This window comes from Thamnophis elegans, chromosome 4 (assembly GCF_009769535.1).
Source record: "Thamnophis elegans isolate rThaEle1 chromosome 4, rThaEle1.pri, whole genome shotgun sequence".
NCBI lineage: Eukaryota > Metazoa > Chordata > Lepidosauria > Squamata > Colubridae > Thamnophis > Thamnophis elegans.
In genome coordinates, this window is record NC_045544.1 from 88,841,497 (window position 1) to 88,858,203 (window position 16,707).

At 34.7% G+C, this 16,707-nt stretch overlaps 1 protein-coding gene across 2 annotated transcripts in view; it reads right to left on the reverse strand.

The window, feature by feature from the left end:
* The window catches only part of SPATA17 (spermatogenesis associated 17), a 95,586-nt gene that overhangs the window by 68,369 nt on the left and 10,510 nt on the right, over window positions 1–16,707 (reverse strand). For both annotated transcript variants that reach the window (XM_032215695.1, XM_032215696.1), the window contains exon 5: window positions 12,285–12,388. In XM_032215695.1, coding sequence (XP_032071586.1) covers window positions 12,285–12,388 — 104 coding nt within the window. The remainder of the gene's footprint in view (window positions 1–12,284; window positions 12,389–16,707) is intronic.

Consider the following 16,707-nt stretch of genomic DNA (forward strand, 5'->3'; position numbering starts at 1 on the left):
ATTTGTGCCCAACAGAAAAATGTGGCATGGCTGTATTATGAGGACATGTCGTATTTTGGGGGAAACACGGTATCTATTTCTCATTTTTCATAGTGTTTACATTTACCATAGTGTTTACCATTTACTTTGTTTAAATTCCAAGTTGCAATGTTCTAGGAGTCATGGTCATCCCCAAATGGGCCCACATATATTCATTGCTTTGCTCATCATGACATAGGTCAATTAAACCATAGCATATAATACTTCTACTAAAATTGATAAAATGGGAATATATTAGCAGCCTTAACAAAACCAATAATATAGACAGTATTTCCCACTAATGATAAGGATAGCACTGGTCAGTGATAGCATTGTTTGACTAATACATTATAAGCACAACAAAATCTTGGACTTACCTCAAACATTCTTATATTATTCTAGGCAAGCTAGCATTTCTAATCGAGAAAATTAACATAGTGCCCAACTTGAAGGTACTGTATATGGAGAAAATTGTGAAATAAGGCAAAAAGAATAAACATGCATAATATTGCCTTATGTTTTAAAAGTTCTGAAGAATTAAAGCTTTTAATTAAATTAAAGGTACAGGATCAAATATTTCTTTAAGAGGTCGAACCTTCACAACATAATACTGCATCAGTTCTGTTGATAAGGAAGGGACAGAATGGGTGCTGATAACTAGAAGGAAATACAAGACTGAGAGGGCCTTGGATCAGATAGGCTCACTATACTACTTTGATAGAAGACTCTCTCTTACCGGGACTTGTAGAAGCTTCACAGCTAACTACACACTCATGGCAGGTGATAGAATTATTCAAACAAATATTGAAACGTGTGAATCAACTCTGTCTAGCCAAGAATTGGAGCATATGCAGCATGCTGCAATTCTAAATATTTCAACTGCTGTGATGAGATCTATTTATGTCAAGAGCACAATGTGGGAAAAATTCTATCAAAGCTACATAACACCCTCTAAAAATCTACATGCTGTTGTGTCTTTTTTAAAATTAAATATTAACCCATGGTGCATAGTATATGAATACATGCTAAGAAATCTTGCACATTTCTGCTAAATGTTCAAGATAAAAGTAAAACAAACAGAAATGAATTAAAGATAGAAGAAGATATTCTGTTTTGATCTCAGGAATTTTTTTTTGTTGCCGCTTACTGTTAAAGGTTCCTTATACAATATTTCATACAAGGTTACTTATGAAACATACTGACATTTAAAAATCACCATGCTTTGCTTTTGCAGCAGTGTAATTTTTTTCCAACATAAGATTAAATTGCAAAATAAATGAATTACTTAGAGTGGCATGGCCCCCATTTTACCACACTTCTCTTGAAAATTGCTTATTAATATGAAAAAAGAAGTTGGAAAATAGCCTGTTTTACTTTATGCATAGCCTTTCGAGGTCTTAGTGCCTGAAGACCTGGAGTTCCTGCACATTTTAGATTGTGTTGGCAAGTGGGTACACTGACCTTTTTGACCTGCATCTCAAGGCTATTATTAATCGCTAAGTAACCTGGTAAAGCCAAACAAATTTGTTTCCATTGAAAGGATCTCTATCTGTGTCTGAGAATTTGTGCCGTACCAAATCAACCTCATTAACTGTGTCCACTTTTGACAAAGAACTAGGAGTTGGAGAGACTGGTGACCTTTCTTTGTCCTTAAAGAGCACAGCTCAGCCCTAAAATGTGAATAAAATGAACACTTTTGCAACAATATTATTAAACATAAAACATTTTCCAATTTTTAAACAATTACACCTGTCAACATTGGTGCACATATCTCTTATTTAGTAATTATCATTTTTTAAAATTGCTGACTAGTCTTGGAAACCACTACCACTTTGAGTAGCTAATAAAAAGCATACAAAGGTATAGCTGTACATATTTCATGGACACACTATTTTGTATTATGCTATTCTTCATAGATTTTCCAAATCCTCTGTATTAACTGTGAAAACTTAGGCTGTGCCAAAAAAGTGCTTAATAAAACAAAACACAACACAACACAATCTACTAAATAAATGATAGTTTTTACTCTTGAATATCATTACTATGTACAAATCCAAATTATTTTATTTATTTAGGAAATGTACATGGCTGTGTATGGGCAACGTATAAATAAACAACAACAAAGTCCATAGTAAAAAGTCCATATAATTAAAACCAGCAATAAAAATTAAAAGGCAATCAGGAACCCTATTTTTTCTTACGGGAATTTCAATCAACATGGGCCCAATGCCCAAAGAAAGAATCAAAGTTTAGTGCCTCTCTGAAAACTAGCAGGATAAGGGCTAGCCGTATATTGGTGGGGAAAAGGAGTGTCATTCTAGAGAACAGATGATGCAATGAAAAAGACTCACATTGTGTCCTATCAGTAACATTGCTCCAAGAAAGGGACCCAAAGGACATCCATCTTGCTAAAGCATATGGAGAAAACAAGTAATGTTGGGGTAAATTAGCAGAACTAAAATATGTAAATATAAATTTACTACATCATCCTTCCTCAGTCTGGTTCCTCCAGATGTACTGGACTTCATTTCGTTTTATCTCCTAGCCATAGAAGCTACTGGTCATACTAACTGAAGAGGAAAGGAAATAAACACCTGATTGAGAAACAAAGTAATATATAGATTTAGTTACAGAATGGATATGACGCTAGAATAGATAATACAGAAATGTGAGGTGTTCTTTTTTTCTATAAGGGTTTTAGACAATAGTAATTTCTATGCTGTTCAAATAAAAAAACCCTGGGAGTCTTGGAATAATTTAAATGACATAAAGCCATAAAACAGAAAATTGCAATAAAAGCATAAAATATACAACCACAGCTAACATATTAATAGCCAGATTTAAGAATTAAGATACAAAAGTGTAATGGAAGAAAATCATTTCAGATTTGTTCCTAAATTCCAACAAGGAAGAGATTATCTTTCTTTGGGGATAGGGAAAACTGTTCCACAGAATTGCGACAGGAACAAAAAAAGCACATTTTCAAGTATTCACCCCTTTAGTTAGAGCATGTCCCTTTGCAGGTGTTCTAATCTTGACCCAGAACTTAGCATTTCTAAGGAACATTGACCAAAGGGAGCTGAAGCAAGAATTCAGAGGTTTTAAAAGACAGCGCCAGGAAAAGATGTCATCCATTACAGTTGCTGTAACAACAGGATCCAAGCAGCACCTTGTGTAACATTTTCTGTCACACACCAAATCCTTAGAAGAAAGGCAAGAGTGTTTTTGTTTGTAATTTATGGATCCCAACATCTGGCATCCCATCTGTTTTAGCAGAAATATTTCTAGCATTTACGTTAGCTGTATTGTTTCCAAGAATCACCAACTGGAACATCATTTGCAATGCGATTAGATGGGTTCTAGTGGTAGCCTTCTGATTAGAAGGGCTTTCTTCTGAACATGCTTCAGTAACAACAGCCAGCCAATCACAGTCCGAAGTCAGACCATGACTCAAAAGCAGTCGAACAAACAACATCCACACTAATTTGCATCACATAAAATGGTATTTAAAGACCAGTGCTCTGACAGACGAGCCCAATTCAAAGTGCACTGATGATGTCTCCTCGAATGATGACGAAACATTTGCAACTAAATTGCCAAGCTCGGTGCTCAGACCAACAGTCCAATTACCAACCTGAGCTACTTATATTCAAAAACATTTCAGAAGGGCTTTCTGTTCCACACTTAATACAAGGTCCTGCTGAAATCCATGTTTGCCATTATGTGCTGATTCTGGGCAGCAATTTTTCCAGATGCAATTCAAGGTGCTGGTTATTACCTTACAGCCCTAAATGACATGACAGAAGTTAACAGTTTGGTATCACCTGAGAGTATCTATGCATTCCAACCATAGGTAGGATGGGTGCATGTCGGGTCCCTTCCCTTAAATGTAACAATCTAGTGGGGCCTGGAAAACATGGCTCCTCTGCTGTTGACCTTATCGTGTGGAACCTTTTTACTAGAGATCCAGCAGGGCCACACCCTCCTTGTCTTTCTGAAACCTTGAACGTTGGCTTTTCCTCTAAGTGTTAAGGTAGCATGGAACCCAATAGGACAGTGAGGAAGAGTGTTGCTCTGGTATGCCATGAATTTTTATTGTGTTCTCATTATTTTTTATATTGATGGTTTGGAGACTTCTGTTTTTACAGTTTTGTGTACAGCCCATTTGTTGTGGTTGTTATGCAACATGGAGGCTATTAAAGCCAAAATAAATGAACATATCCTATCCTTTAAAACCATCTAAATTACTGGCTATAATATGTGAAATCAGAAGTTTAGCTATGAATTTATTAAAGCATTTTTATTGACGACGAATCTGTCCCCATTAGTTTCAATAGATGGTCTTGACTTCTGACATCAAGAACATGATCATCTGAAGTGCTCCTAGTGAAATATTCACTAAACTCTTGAAGCTTTGTTTTCTTTCAATCTGCTTTTCTACCTGAATAAATATTATTTTCTGCTTAGCTTTTCTTCTGCAAACAAAATAATTTCTGGGTATTTACACTCTATATAAAACACACATTTCCTATCCATCTCAAAAATAGTGGATTGTGACAGTTCAATTATCCTGACAATTACTTAGGAAAATCTATAGCAGATTAATCTGATCTATTATAGAGCTAGACTAGATGGGATTAAATTGCATGGTTGGCCATTATTTACTAAATAGCAGCTAGGCATAAAGGTGAATTAAAAACATTCTCTCTGTCTGCATATGCGTGTGTCTCTCATATGGGCTTGATCTTAAACCATCCTTATATTGGGGCAAAAAATCTGCTATGGGGGAAGAGGGTATAGGAACCAAGATGCAGTAAAGCAGGAATTCTCCAAGTTTGTAGTACCATGAACTTCTAAAATGATAAATGAATGTGTTGGTTGTTTCTACTCTAAAGGCTCCTGGAGGCCTAAAGTCCATATTAATCCCCAGGTTTTTTCTTTTAATGGCCTTAAAAAGCAATACCAGCACCACATATTTAATCTTATTTATAATGACAGTTTTGCAAATAATTTTAAGCCCACATATTTAACCTCTATGAGAATGGAAGTTTATTAAACTTATATCCTCTTTTTATTAGTATATCAACACATTAAATCACCTAGGAATTAGATAGAATTAATACATAAAAATGAATGTATTATTAAGGTGATTCATTTTCTTCAATATTATGTGTATTTTATTTAAACACATGCACATATATATATACACACAGACAGAGACGCAAACACACATACCACAAGTTTGAGCTTCCTTCAAGCCTACTACAAAATCTGCCTAATTATTGTGTAAACCACTTCCTCTACTCCTACTCACATTTATCACCTCCCTGCAATGTTCCTTCTAACTTCTGATATGCTGCATGCTGAAGGGGGAAATATTTTGTCCAGGTTTTCCCAAACCTAGCATAAATTTGTATGCCAAAAACAAGAATAAATTACATATAGATACAATACTGACATGTCAAAATATTTATGTATTTCTTAAAGTATGGAAACTAGAAAGCATAATAGCATGTCCTATACATGCTTGAAAGTTTTGTCCTCAAGTGGTTGCAGATTCCTGGCATCTGCTCTCTGCACTTTCTTTGGCATCATTTTTAGAAGTGACTTGGGAATTCTTTTTTTCCTAACTGTCCCAAAGTCACTCGGTGGCTTTCTGACTAATACTCAGCTTTAGATTACAATATAAACTCAGTAGTCACTGATAACTGCAAGCAATATTTGGTAACCATTTTTCCTTTCTTTTCCTTCCTACCAGAACAGAACAGAATACAGAGTTGGAAGGGACCTTGGAGGTCTGCTAGTCCAACCCCGTTAGGTAGAAAATGCTATACTATTTCAGGCAAATGGTCTCTTCTTAAAAACTTTCAGTGTTGCAACATTCACAACTGTGCTGCAGTACAGACTGAGAGAGCACTCCTGTCATGTTGAGTTCCAGCTCAATTACATCGTGGCAACACCAAGCAATCCCTGCTGCTGGAATTAAGTCAATATGGTGAAGTTGTGCAGGATTCCTCATGAGTTATGAGTCTGGAGTTTTAGGGTGATTCATGACTAAATCTGTTATTATTTAGTTTTAAAATGCAATATTACTTATGTTTTATCATTATGCTGGGGGCAACATGCTGACTCTGTAAACCACCTAGAGAAGGCTGTAAAGCTGTAAAGTGGTATGAAAATCTAAGTGCTACTGCTAAGTACTATTGCTATCATATTTTTATTTTGTTTCATATTTCTCAACCACATTTTAAAGTAGCTCAGGTCACATTCAGGAATGTAGTGAGCCACTATTTGACACCTTTCTTCTAAAGTTAGCCATTATAAACTGTCTTTGGACAGGCTTTGGATAAGATGTGGATCCAAGAGAGGAAACAGGTGAGAATTTTTATTAGTTATATAGCATCAAACTCAAAGCATGGGGTACTAACTGAAATCAACCATGGTTTGTACACAAGTGGCATGTGTGTTGAATTGGCATCACCATAGGCTTTATAATACCATCTACAATCATTGTTGATACTCCCATGAAAAGCACTAGGCTAGGCTGTAAAAGCAAGGTATCATGATGTTTAGTTTTTCATGAGAACTTTCATACTGACGTCTCTGATTTTATTAAGAAAATAACTAAACACAGGGAAAATGTATTGAAAATGTGGGAGGGAAGCTAGTCCTTTGTCCCCCTCTCCCTTTTCTGGGTTTATAAATATATTGTTTTCAGAATCGATTCCTGATCTGGGATTCAAACAAGATGTTTTGCCTTATGTGAAAAATATAAACCAAAGTGTGGCTTAGTGTTATAAATGAACCCAAATTTATTCTTCTTCATTAATAGGGTCAAGAGAAGAGTTACAGCTCAATGTTGGAAAAGCAGAATGCATGTTTCATCAATGATTGGAAAGGCACAGAAAGTAAAACAGATAGTACTTGGTACTGTATTAATTCATTGATTCAGTATACTGTTTCTAGTGATGAAATGAATTTATTTTTTACTTGTATTTAATTATTCTTAATAGTCTAATTCCTACAAATTCTTTTAATACAGTAATTAGAAAGCAATGTATAAAATAGTTTTAATCACCTGTTAAAACTGCTGTTGCTAAAATTCAGGAAAAGCTTATAAAAGCACTACAATTATACAGTTATCAATATTAATGTAGAAATATTTATTCTGTCCATCATTTGTCTTTTCAGATTAAGTCTTTGGCTCTCTTACTCTAGACCCTAGATTAAACCTGTCCCTGTTTGCAATTTTATAATAACCATATCACTATAATTTAATCTTACAACCAAAACCTTCTACTTTGATAAACCAAATATATTAATATATAATATGTAGGTAATCACATTTATACTCTTAATTGATACAATATTTATGATGCTACATGTGTCCTTGAAATAGGGACACCAAAGTATAACAAACCAGGCTAGCTGCTGGAGTTCATAAATTTTGCTCAGCTTTGGATGAGTTCAAAGAATTGCCATGTAAGAAAAGCCTTACAGAGGGAATTTATCTGATTATGGCAATAATAATTACCCAGCTGTTTATTGCAGATAGAGAAATAATTCATGTAGGCAATAGGCCGTGGTGGCAATGACACTCCACATTTAGTAAATATGCAAACTGTTCACTTCTAATTAACCAAGCTAGAGGATGCCCTTATTAAATGTATAAACTAAAAGTGCTTTCCTGACAAGTGATGAATTGTTACATTGCACAAACTCTTGCCACAGAATTATTGGAGTGAACTTGGGGCTTAACTTCATTAAGAGATCTTGTGGGATAGTTAAATGAGGATGGACAGTATAACAAGGCCAGCCTGACAGCCAATGATATGTTAGAGCTTAATAAAAATGCACCTTTTCCTTCTTTTCTCCTTACTGTACAGTTGATTCTACGTTAGATAAAGGAGAGTGTAAAATCTATTGCAATCACAGTGTAAACAGTCATTGAAATTTTAGCGTTGGAATCACGAACTCCATAAACTAATGCAAAAACATTAGCCTCCAAATTATTTCACTATTCTCTAGAATGGTTTCATTATAATGGTAAGGTTGCTCTATCTTGAAATCATTTTGAACAGAACCTGAAATTGTCCCTGAAAGATATGCATAACAAATGTTAAAAATGGAAAATAGTTTGTGTTTTTATTTGCCATTCCTTAAGAGACTAAATGCCCCACATTAGACCTTCAAGTATAGTTTGTTATCTAAGTTTATTTTTCATATTTGGAAAATATACACCAGTTAGTTGAATAAAATGAAATTGGTGAAAAACACTTCTGGTTGCACATAAAAACCCCACCTACTTCTAATAAGCACTTTTGACTGTAAAATTTTCAAGTCAAACTTAAAAATGTGTTTCCTACAGCCTTAACATTGTTACTGGTTCTTTACTCTTCCACATTAATAAATACACAAGAGTTAAACAATTATTTTTGCTGAAAGATTCTTTCAATAAAATACTTTTTTATTCCAGTTTTTTCACCGCATCATTAAAAAAAATCTTAAAGAAATGACATTTTGAGCTTATCTATTATTTTTTTCCAACATTTTAACTGAGTTCAAAGATTTTGCTACGGTACAATATGTTTTATTTAGTTTTGGCTTAGCATGTTCTATGAACCTAATTACATACTGAATTCAACAAAAACTAATTAAAATAAACCATGGCTTAGCAAAATATCTTAGTCCAATCTGTATTTGTACAGCATCTAGTCTCAATGAATAAGATCAATACCTATTTTTTCTTTCTTCTTTTTCCGTGCCTTGGAGCCAATATCAAATGCCTGGATTGGGTTATATTTTAACACCGTGTCTGGTCAAAAAAGAATAGTCACTAATCTTCTGACTAGATTTACTTTCTACTGGTAGTCTTTGCTTAACAAACACAACTGGGCCTGGAATTTTAGCTGAAAGTTATTGTGGTCATTAAGTAAACACCCACATAACCACTCCACTCTATGATAATAGTTGAAGTTGTTAACTGAATGGAGAAAACAACTGCCAACTGAAGTGGGGCAGGTAACTCTTTTACTCCAAGTGCAGAAGAAAATTCCTTCCTTGGGTGGGCTGAATGGGGTTAGGGTTAGGGCTAGGGTTAGGCTGAATGGGGCTTGGCCTTTGGATCCACGTTTCATTTAGCCAGTGCAGCTCAGGAATTCCCTGAGACTCCATGCACAGAAGACATTTTCAGTCAGCCTCTTTGAAAGTGGAAGAGCTGCTTGGCTCAGAGGGACCCAGTCCCAAGCAGGGCTGAATCAACCTGCCAAGCAGCTTTTAGCTGTTACCATTCCAGAGAAGCCAGGAGGGAAGATTGTAAATGGTGTTCAAATGACAAAATTATATGCAAAAAGATGGATTAATATTTTGATATTTGAAAAGGACATAGAAGTATTAATTCAAGACAGTGATTTAGATAATTTCTTTTTTTACAAAACAGATCTGTTAAAGATTTTAATGATTTGCTGAGAATAAGAGAAAATCAAAGAAATCAAGCAAGAAGACTTTATTTTAATGGAATAAAAGATTGTTACAAGTGCATGTAAAGAATACAGAATCAGTTTATTTGACCATGGTTTTAATATAATTATGTGTTGTGACAGAAGATGTCTTCTGTGAAACTTTTCGGGATACAAGATTCATTATGCAGCTGGGGCTTGTTAGGGGCAGGTTTGGAGATAAAAGGACGGATGCTGCCATGCCCGAGTCGCAGGAGTCAACATTCCTTCGTGCCTTCCTTGTTTGGTAGAACATTGCTTGATCGTCAATCGTGGTTTATGGAAGATACACTTGGATAAGTGCTTTGTGTTTCCTGTAATCCTGATTCAAGGCTACACTTGGAGAAGTGCATTGCTTGTAAGAGTTGTTTTGTATTCTGTTATCTCGTTAGAGACTGTATTAATGTTATTTTTGGGCTCGAAGCCAGTCTGAGCCGAGAACTGATAAAGACAGACTTCCTTTTAAGTTTCCCTGCTTGCCGTTTGTTAAGAGCCGTGAAGGGGGGACAGAACAATTATGTAATTATTTTGGGTAGCCATAAGAGACTTTTGTGGAGTGGGAATGAATTACAAGGCCTTAGTGTTGGGTAGTAAAGGATCAGTAATGGGAAGGAGAGTGCATTTGTTCTATCTTAAGAAATACTGTTAATTTAATAAAAATGTACTTGTGATAAAGGGGGAAGTTACTTTTTTATTCTTTTTTGTTCTGTTTTCCTTTTTACTTCCTTTTTTTCATTTTTCCTGCAATTTTCATTTTCATATTTATTGTAGTTCATATTAGCTTTTGCTTTTCCAATTGCACTTTTAATAAAATTATTTCTAAAAACCTACAAACAATGCTAATGTTAATTAATCTAAAATTCATTTTTTATATACCCACAGAAATATTTGATGGGAGGTAGCATATGTTGTTGATGCTGTCTGGCAATTTTTCTGTTATAAATATAGTGCCCCAGTTATTCTTCTTACAACTGTTTGAATTCAACAGCTCAGGCAGCTTGAGTACAGTTTGAACAGCTTGGAATAGACTTTAAGGGAACAAGTGACAAGGGAGCAAAGCACAAGCACCTCTTCCAATTATTTTTTCTCTGAAAATTCTGAACACTCCTACAACCATGTTATGAGTCCAATACAGTTGGGAATCTCATGTTTGTCTCCTAATTTCTAACTTGATACAATAGTCTCCAGTGTAACCCTATTTCGAATGAAGTTTAATGTCACAAGCCACAGCAAAAAGCTTGTGGCTAACAGGTTCTCATTAACTTAATCTATTTCTAGAATTAATAATATATTTCAGTTGATTGCATCTAGTAAAACATTAAAGAACAGTTAAAACCACTGTGTATTTGAAACACTAAAAAGGAATCTGTGTACTAAAAAAACCTTTTATGAGTGTCATAATATTTTCTGAATGCTGCCTATCTCTATCTATGAGACTAGTTTTTAATTTCATGAAATCATTTTCTTATTCATAACCCGGGGCAGTTTTTGCATATGAGGCGATAGGTTACAAGTATGCACCTCTAGCAAATGCATACTCAGCCTTTAAATTAATCAAACCAATTTATCTTTTGTGAGAGGCACAGTATCCCTATGAAAACATTATCCTATATACGTGTTACATAAATATAATGACAAAATGGCCTTTCCAGACATCTAGCTTTCTGATCTCACGACTATAACATCAATTATAGGTTTCCAAATGGCATTAAATTTCTAACTACATGTTTATTATTTGTATGAACAGTGAATGTTAAACCAGGCAAAATGCCATTATCACTACAATAACAAAATGTACAGTACATTGGTCTATAGCAACACAGCATATTTCATCTGAACAAAAACTATTTCCAGAAGGTTAAAGTAAATGTAAATTGTCTCCCAGAGTTGCTTAAAAGAAAAGAAAATATCTGCCAAATGAGGCTTATCCCATTATTTCAACATTAGAATAGGAAAAAAAAACATCGAGTCAGTGGTGGGATTCAAATAATTTAACAACCGGTTCTCTGCCCTAATGATTTCTTCCAACAACCAATTCACCAAATTACCTAGAAAGTTAACAACTGGTTCTCTGAAGTGGTGCAAACTGGCTGAATCCCATCACTGCACCGAGTGATATATAAAGATACAGATGCTGGCTCGGGATTTAGTTCTAAAGCAAAATAAAGTCAGAGAAATAAAAAGGATGGAATTTGAAAAATTGATTTTAAATCGATAGCTTAATTCACAATGGAGGAAAAGGGATTATACTAATCTTGGGCTCAAGGCAGATTTTCTCAGGGTAGTAGATGACAATATGTATTCCTTGCCTATACCTGGCAGCTCTGCCTACTGAAAGATAATACTGATCCTGCACAGAATTATCCTAGCCCCATAGGACTTGCCTCATCCTTTGCTCAGAATTACAGGTCACAAATAGGTTGCAATAGGAAACTTTTAAGAGTACTGCATTATTCTGCAGATTCACTTGCTCAAGAGGTCCATGGTACTTTTTCTACGCAGAGAAATTCTCTGTTTTATGCATTTCAGTTTTGCTCCAATTCAAGTAGGTCCAATTGTATCATACTTACCTGGATGCTGGTATAAATGAAATAATAATTTGAAAACACACACTTAGGTAGAAGATAAAATAGACCGGTTTTCATACTGAGATAAAGAAGGCAATTCTTTCCGTGATGAATAATCTAATTAGCATTATGAATTATTTAAATCTATTTTAAAGTTACCATTTGAAAATATCTATTTTACTATCAGTGCTTTCATTTTTACCTGACCATCTCATTATTCAATGCAACAATTTCCAAGTACTTCTTTAGCGCATAATAATTATGGATATATTTTCGGACATAATAGCCTCGCCATCTTCTTTGAATCTAGGGAAAAAAGAGTACATATATTTGCTTCATTGAGTGTTGGTTTTTCTTGCAATAGAGAAATAACTGCCAAACATTATAAGAAATATTTATTCTGCTCTGCAAGGAACACAACTGCTTCAACACTAGAATGTATACATATTTTCATATTCATTAATATAGATACAAAACTCCCTAAAATTATTATGCTGACATAAATACATACATTACTTGGCTACTTGCTGTTAATAATACTGCTAAGATAAATCATTAATATGACACTTAATAAGGGAAATCAAACTTGGGAAAGATAACTTACTACATGTAGAGACCAAATGGGCAGTTGACTTCTTTGTATTTTATATTTTAAAGTATCATATTATAACAATATTGGTATATCACAAAGAAACCCACTTGTTCAACTCCACCTGTTAAGAATCATAAGACTTTTCATCCAAACAAATGAGAAGGCTAATTAAAGTATCTGCTTCACCATCCATCACTTTTTATAATATCATAATGTAATTAGAATCTTTTGAACAGATTGTGGGAAGTGGAAGTCTGTTCCTGTAATCCTTCCCCAGTAAAAAAAAATCTCATTTCTACCTTAGTAGAATGAAAATACTGATAAGAGATTATATCAAATATGTTATGAATCAGGATTTGCCTTTACACCATATAAAACTTACTTATCTACCACCTTCAGGCTAGCAGTTTTTCAGAAGGTGGAGGCATATCAACATACTTAGCTAAAAGACACCGCCTGTACCTTTGCTCCTTCAAACTTTTTCGGTAAAAACTATGCTGTTTCATAGGTACCAGATAATGAAAAAGTGCTCCCAAAATTGTTTGTGATGTGTAATTTCCGATTAAATTAATTCTATATTCAAAAGTTGTAATAAATAAAAAGAATGTTAAAATTCCTGGGAATAACAATGACATTTCTGACTTTGCCCAAATTTTTATTATAACTAAAACTATTTATAATAACTAAAAAACTATTTAAAAATTGATCTTGGATAGTTAAGAAATTGCCAGAACTATCCTGGGGAATGATGTAAGGTGGTATATAAAAATATTTTTCACTCGCATGTCTTCATATTAACTAAGTAATTCAAAATATGTTCATCTTCCTTTTCTATTAAAAGAGACAGCGGCTATTAAAATTCAGTACAAAAAAATAAAAACTTACGATATATATTTGATACCCAAGACAAATAATATATCAATCAGATCAGTAGAGTAAGAACCAACTAGGAAACAAAGTAAAAACAATGAAGCCATCTGGAAGAAATAAATTACTTAAAATATATATTTTAAGGCCCAATATATTTCAGGTATAAGGAGTTCAATAAAAGGGGTTCTCTTCTTTCTCTGTCTCTGTCTCTCTCTTCTCTTTTCTCATCTTGTTTCAAAATAATTATAAAAAGAAAATCATTCTTTTTAAAAGGAAAGATGGAGTGTCAATAAGCTTAGAAGAATTTGCTATGAGCAAAACATGGATATTCTTCAACCTCTGGTCCAGTTAAAAAAGAGCTAGCTATTCATCTAGAATGTTGTTCTAATTTTAAATAAAATGTTTGGCAAACTACTTTCCCAAATAGCTATATTTTACTACTGTAACTGGCAAAGGCCTGGGAACTGGGAATATAAAAGTCCGTTCTGGACTTGGTCCCTCTCAGCTCTGAGCATCAGTGAGGTAAGGTCTGCCTCTTCTATCCCCACTTGTCTGTCTGTATTTGTGCCACCTTGCACCCTGCTTGTGGAAAGGAAAGTGGCCCTAGAACTGCCAGCTCTACGCTTACCTGATGTGCTGCAGCTCAGGAGTTTTTTGGTTTGCCATAGCTCCAGGGCTGCAAGAAGCTTTGAACTTCAGCATAGCACAAGGCCTCAGCTACCTCAGCAACATAGTACAAGCATGGACTACAAAGCTGCAGCTATCCCAGGAATCCTCAAGCACCCTGGAAAGGACAGTGTGAAACCACAGCCCAATAGTGCAATGTGAAGCCCAGCCACTCCAGGAAATCTCAGCAGTGCAACACAAGAACCCTAGCTGTCCCAGAGGTTTTACCTGCCTCAGCCCAGCCAACCTGTACTCTGAGGCTTCTGCCACCATTTCCTCTGCTATCCCAGCTTACCCTTGCTGTCTTCTTGCTCTCACTACTGATGAGGCATGCCCCGTCTAGTACTTTGCTGACCATGTGAGAGACATCTTTCTCAGGTCTCACGAGGAAATTGCAGTGCAACACCTTGCGATCAAAGCCTTGTGTGGCTAGTAGCTACCTCGTGAAAGCTGAGGGCAGGCATGCATGGTCAGCAGCAAGAGAAGAAGATGATAAAAGGTTAGCTAGGCAGCAGAGACTGCAGAATACAGGGACCAAAAAGCCATAGATGGAAGGAGATAGGTATGAGGGGATGTATGTTTGGGGGGAGGAATCTCTTTATTTAAGCTTTGCTGATTTTAACTATTGCATATTGATATATGTCTCTCATTTTTCAATGCATTTAGGCCTCTTATTTGCCCTGCGTCATTTGTATCCTGGACCATCCAACATGGAAAGGAAAATGCAAGATAGTCATAGTCATTTTAGACAAAGAACAGGAGACAATATTGCTCTTATATGCTGGATAATTGGAGAAGCCAAAGAATAGTAAAAGAAGTCATTATGTTGACAATAGAGAGGCTTTCAGGTATATTATGTCAAGATGTGGAATGTCTTTAGGAAAATGGGAATCCCAGAATATCTTATTGTCCCCATGTAAGACAACTGGGCCGGAAGCCTCAGTCCAGATAGAACATGGTGAAAAACACTGGCTCCAGGTCAGCCAAAAAAAAAAAAAAAAAGAATGAGATTAGACTGTATACTCTCTCTTTAATAATTCAACCTGTATGTTGAATATATAATAAGGGAGTTTGGACAGGAAAAAAAGAGGATAGTTTTAAATCTGGGAGAAAGAAACATCAGCAATCTATGTTATGTTGATGACACTACACTGATAGCTGAAAATGCAAATGCTTTGCAAGCTCTAATAATGAAAGTGATGGATAGCTTCTGCTATTTAGGATCAACTATCATTAGTAAAGGAGCAGCAATCAAGAAATAAGCTACAGATTAGCACTTGATATGGTAGTAACAAAAGCCTTGGAAAAGAATTCAGATGCCATGATATGTCTATATCTACAAAGATCAGAGGTGTGCAGGCAATGTTTTTCCATGTGATTCTCTGTGGATTCAAGGAATTAGACTTTGAAATAGCATGACAGAAAGGGTATTAATGCCTTTGAATTTTGGTGTTGGAATAAATACATAAATCAATCAGTCTGTAAATTAATTATTTGTATATTACACTACTTGTATCTCTTATAATTCCAAGGTGAATATTTACCCTTCCTTACAAAATATATGCCCTTCAAAGTAATTAACAAGTTTCTGTGGTGATTGGTACCAAACAATTATTGTCATTGATCAGTACCAAACAGATAATTTTAAACAAAGTCATTGTGTGCTCAGCAGATTACAGCTTGTTAACGGGCAAGTTCTGAATGACCTCTTAAGCTAGTCAAATCAATGATGCATATTCCTCATTAAGTAACATCAAAATGTAAGTGGTCTTATAAATAATGTTTATTTTAAATGCTAAACAAATGGCAAAACCTTGATATATCAGAAGCCATCTGCTCATACTGATTTTTTTTTTAAAAATGGGGATTACTTTTCTTCACAACAACTCTTAAATCTTCCAAATGAAAATAAGACTACTATATCACAATCTACTATTATAAAACTAAATCTGATTCAGAGAAAATTATGCATTATAATTATTGTTTTCTTTATTATTTTCTGGCTCCAAATATGAGAGTTTGAAATAGTAGGTCAAATATAATTAAGGTACAATGTTAAAGAACATGTGATGATACAGGACTATAATTATATTTAGCCAGGTGCTTTTTCTTTTCTGCCTGTACCTAATTTAGAACCATTTCTAAAATTTGAATATGTTATATTTATGCAAGTCTATTTGGAAGTCTTGCATCAATGCGAACCATACCAGATTGCACAGTAGCATTTGCAGTTTTTAATCTGATTACAAAAATGTGGGGAAACTCCTAGGTATTTGTATGGCAGAAAGTTCAGGCTGTTAATTTAAGTTTGTTTTTTAGTCACATCATAAAATGTACTCTTTAAAATTAAGTAGATATTTATTTAGTGCCTGGATGAGTCCAGTAAAACCTATTTACAAAATCCTGAGTATCATAGATGAAGTGTGGGATTTAAATGCAAATGTATGCAAACATATATAAAAAAGTTTTTTCCTCCTAAATGAAATGCCACAATATT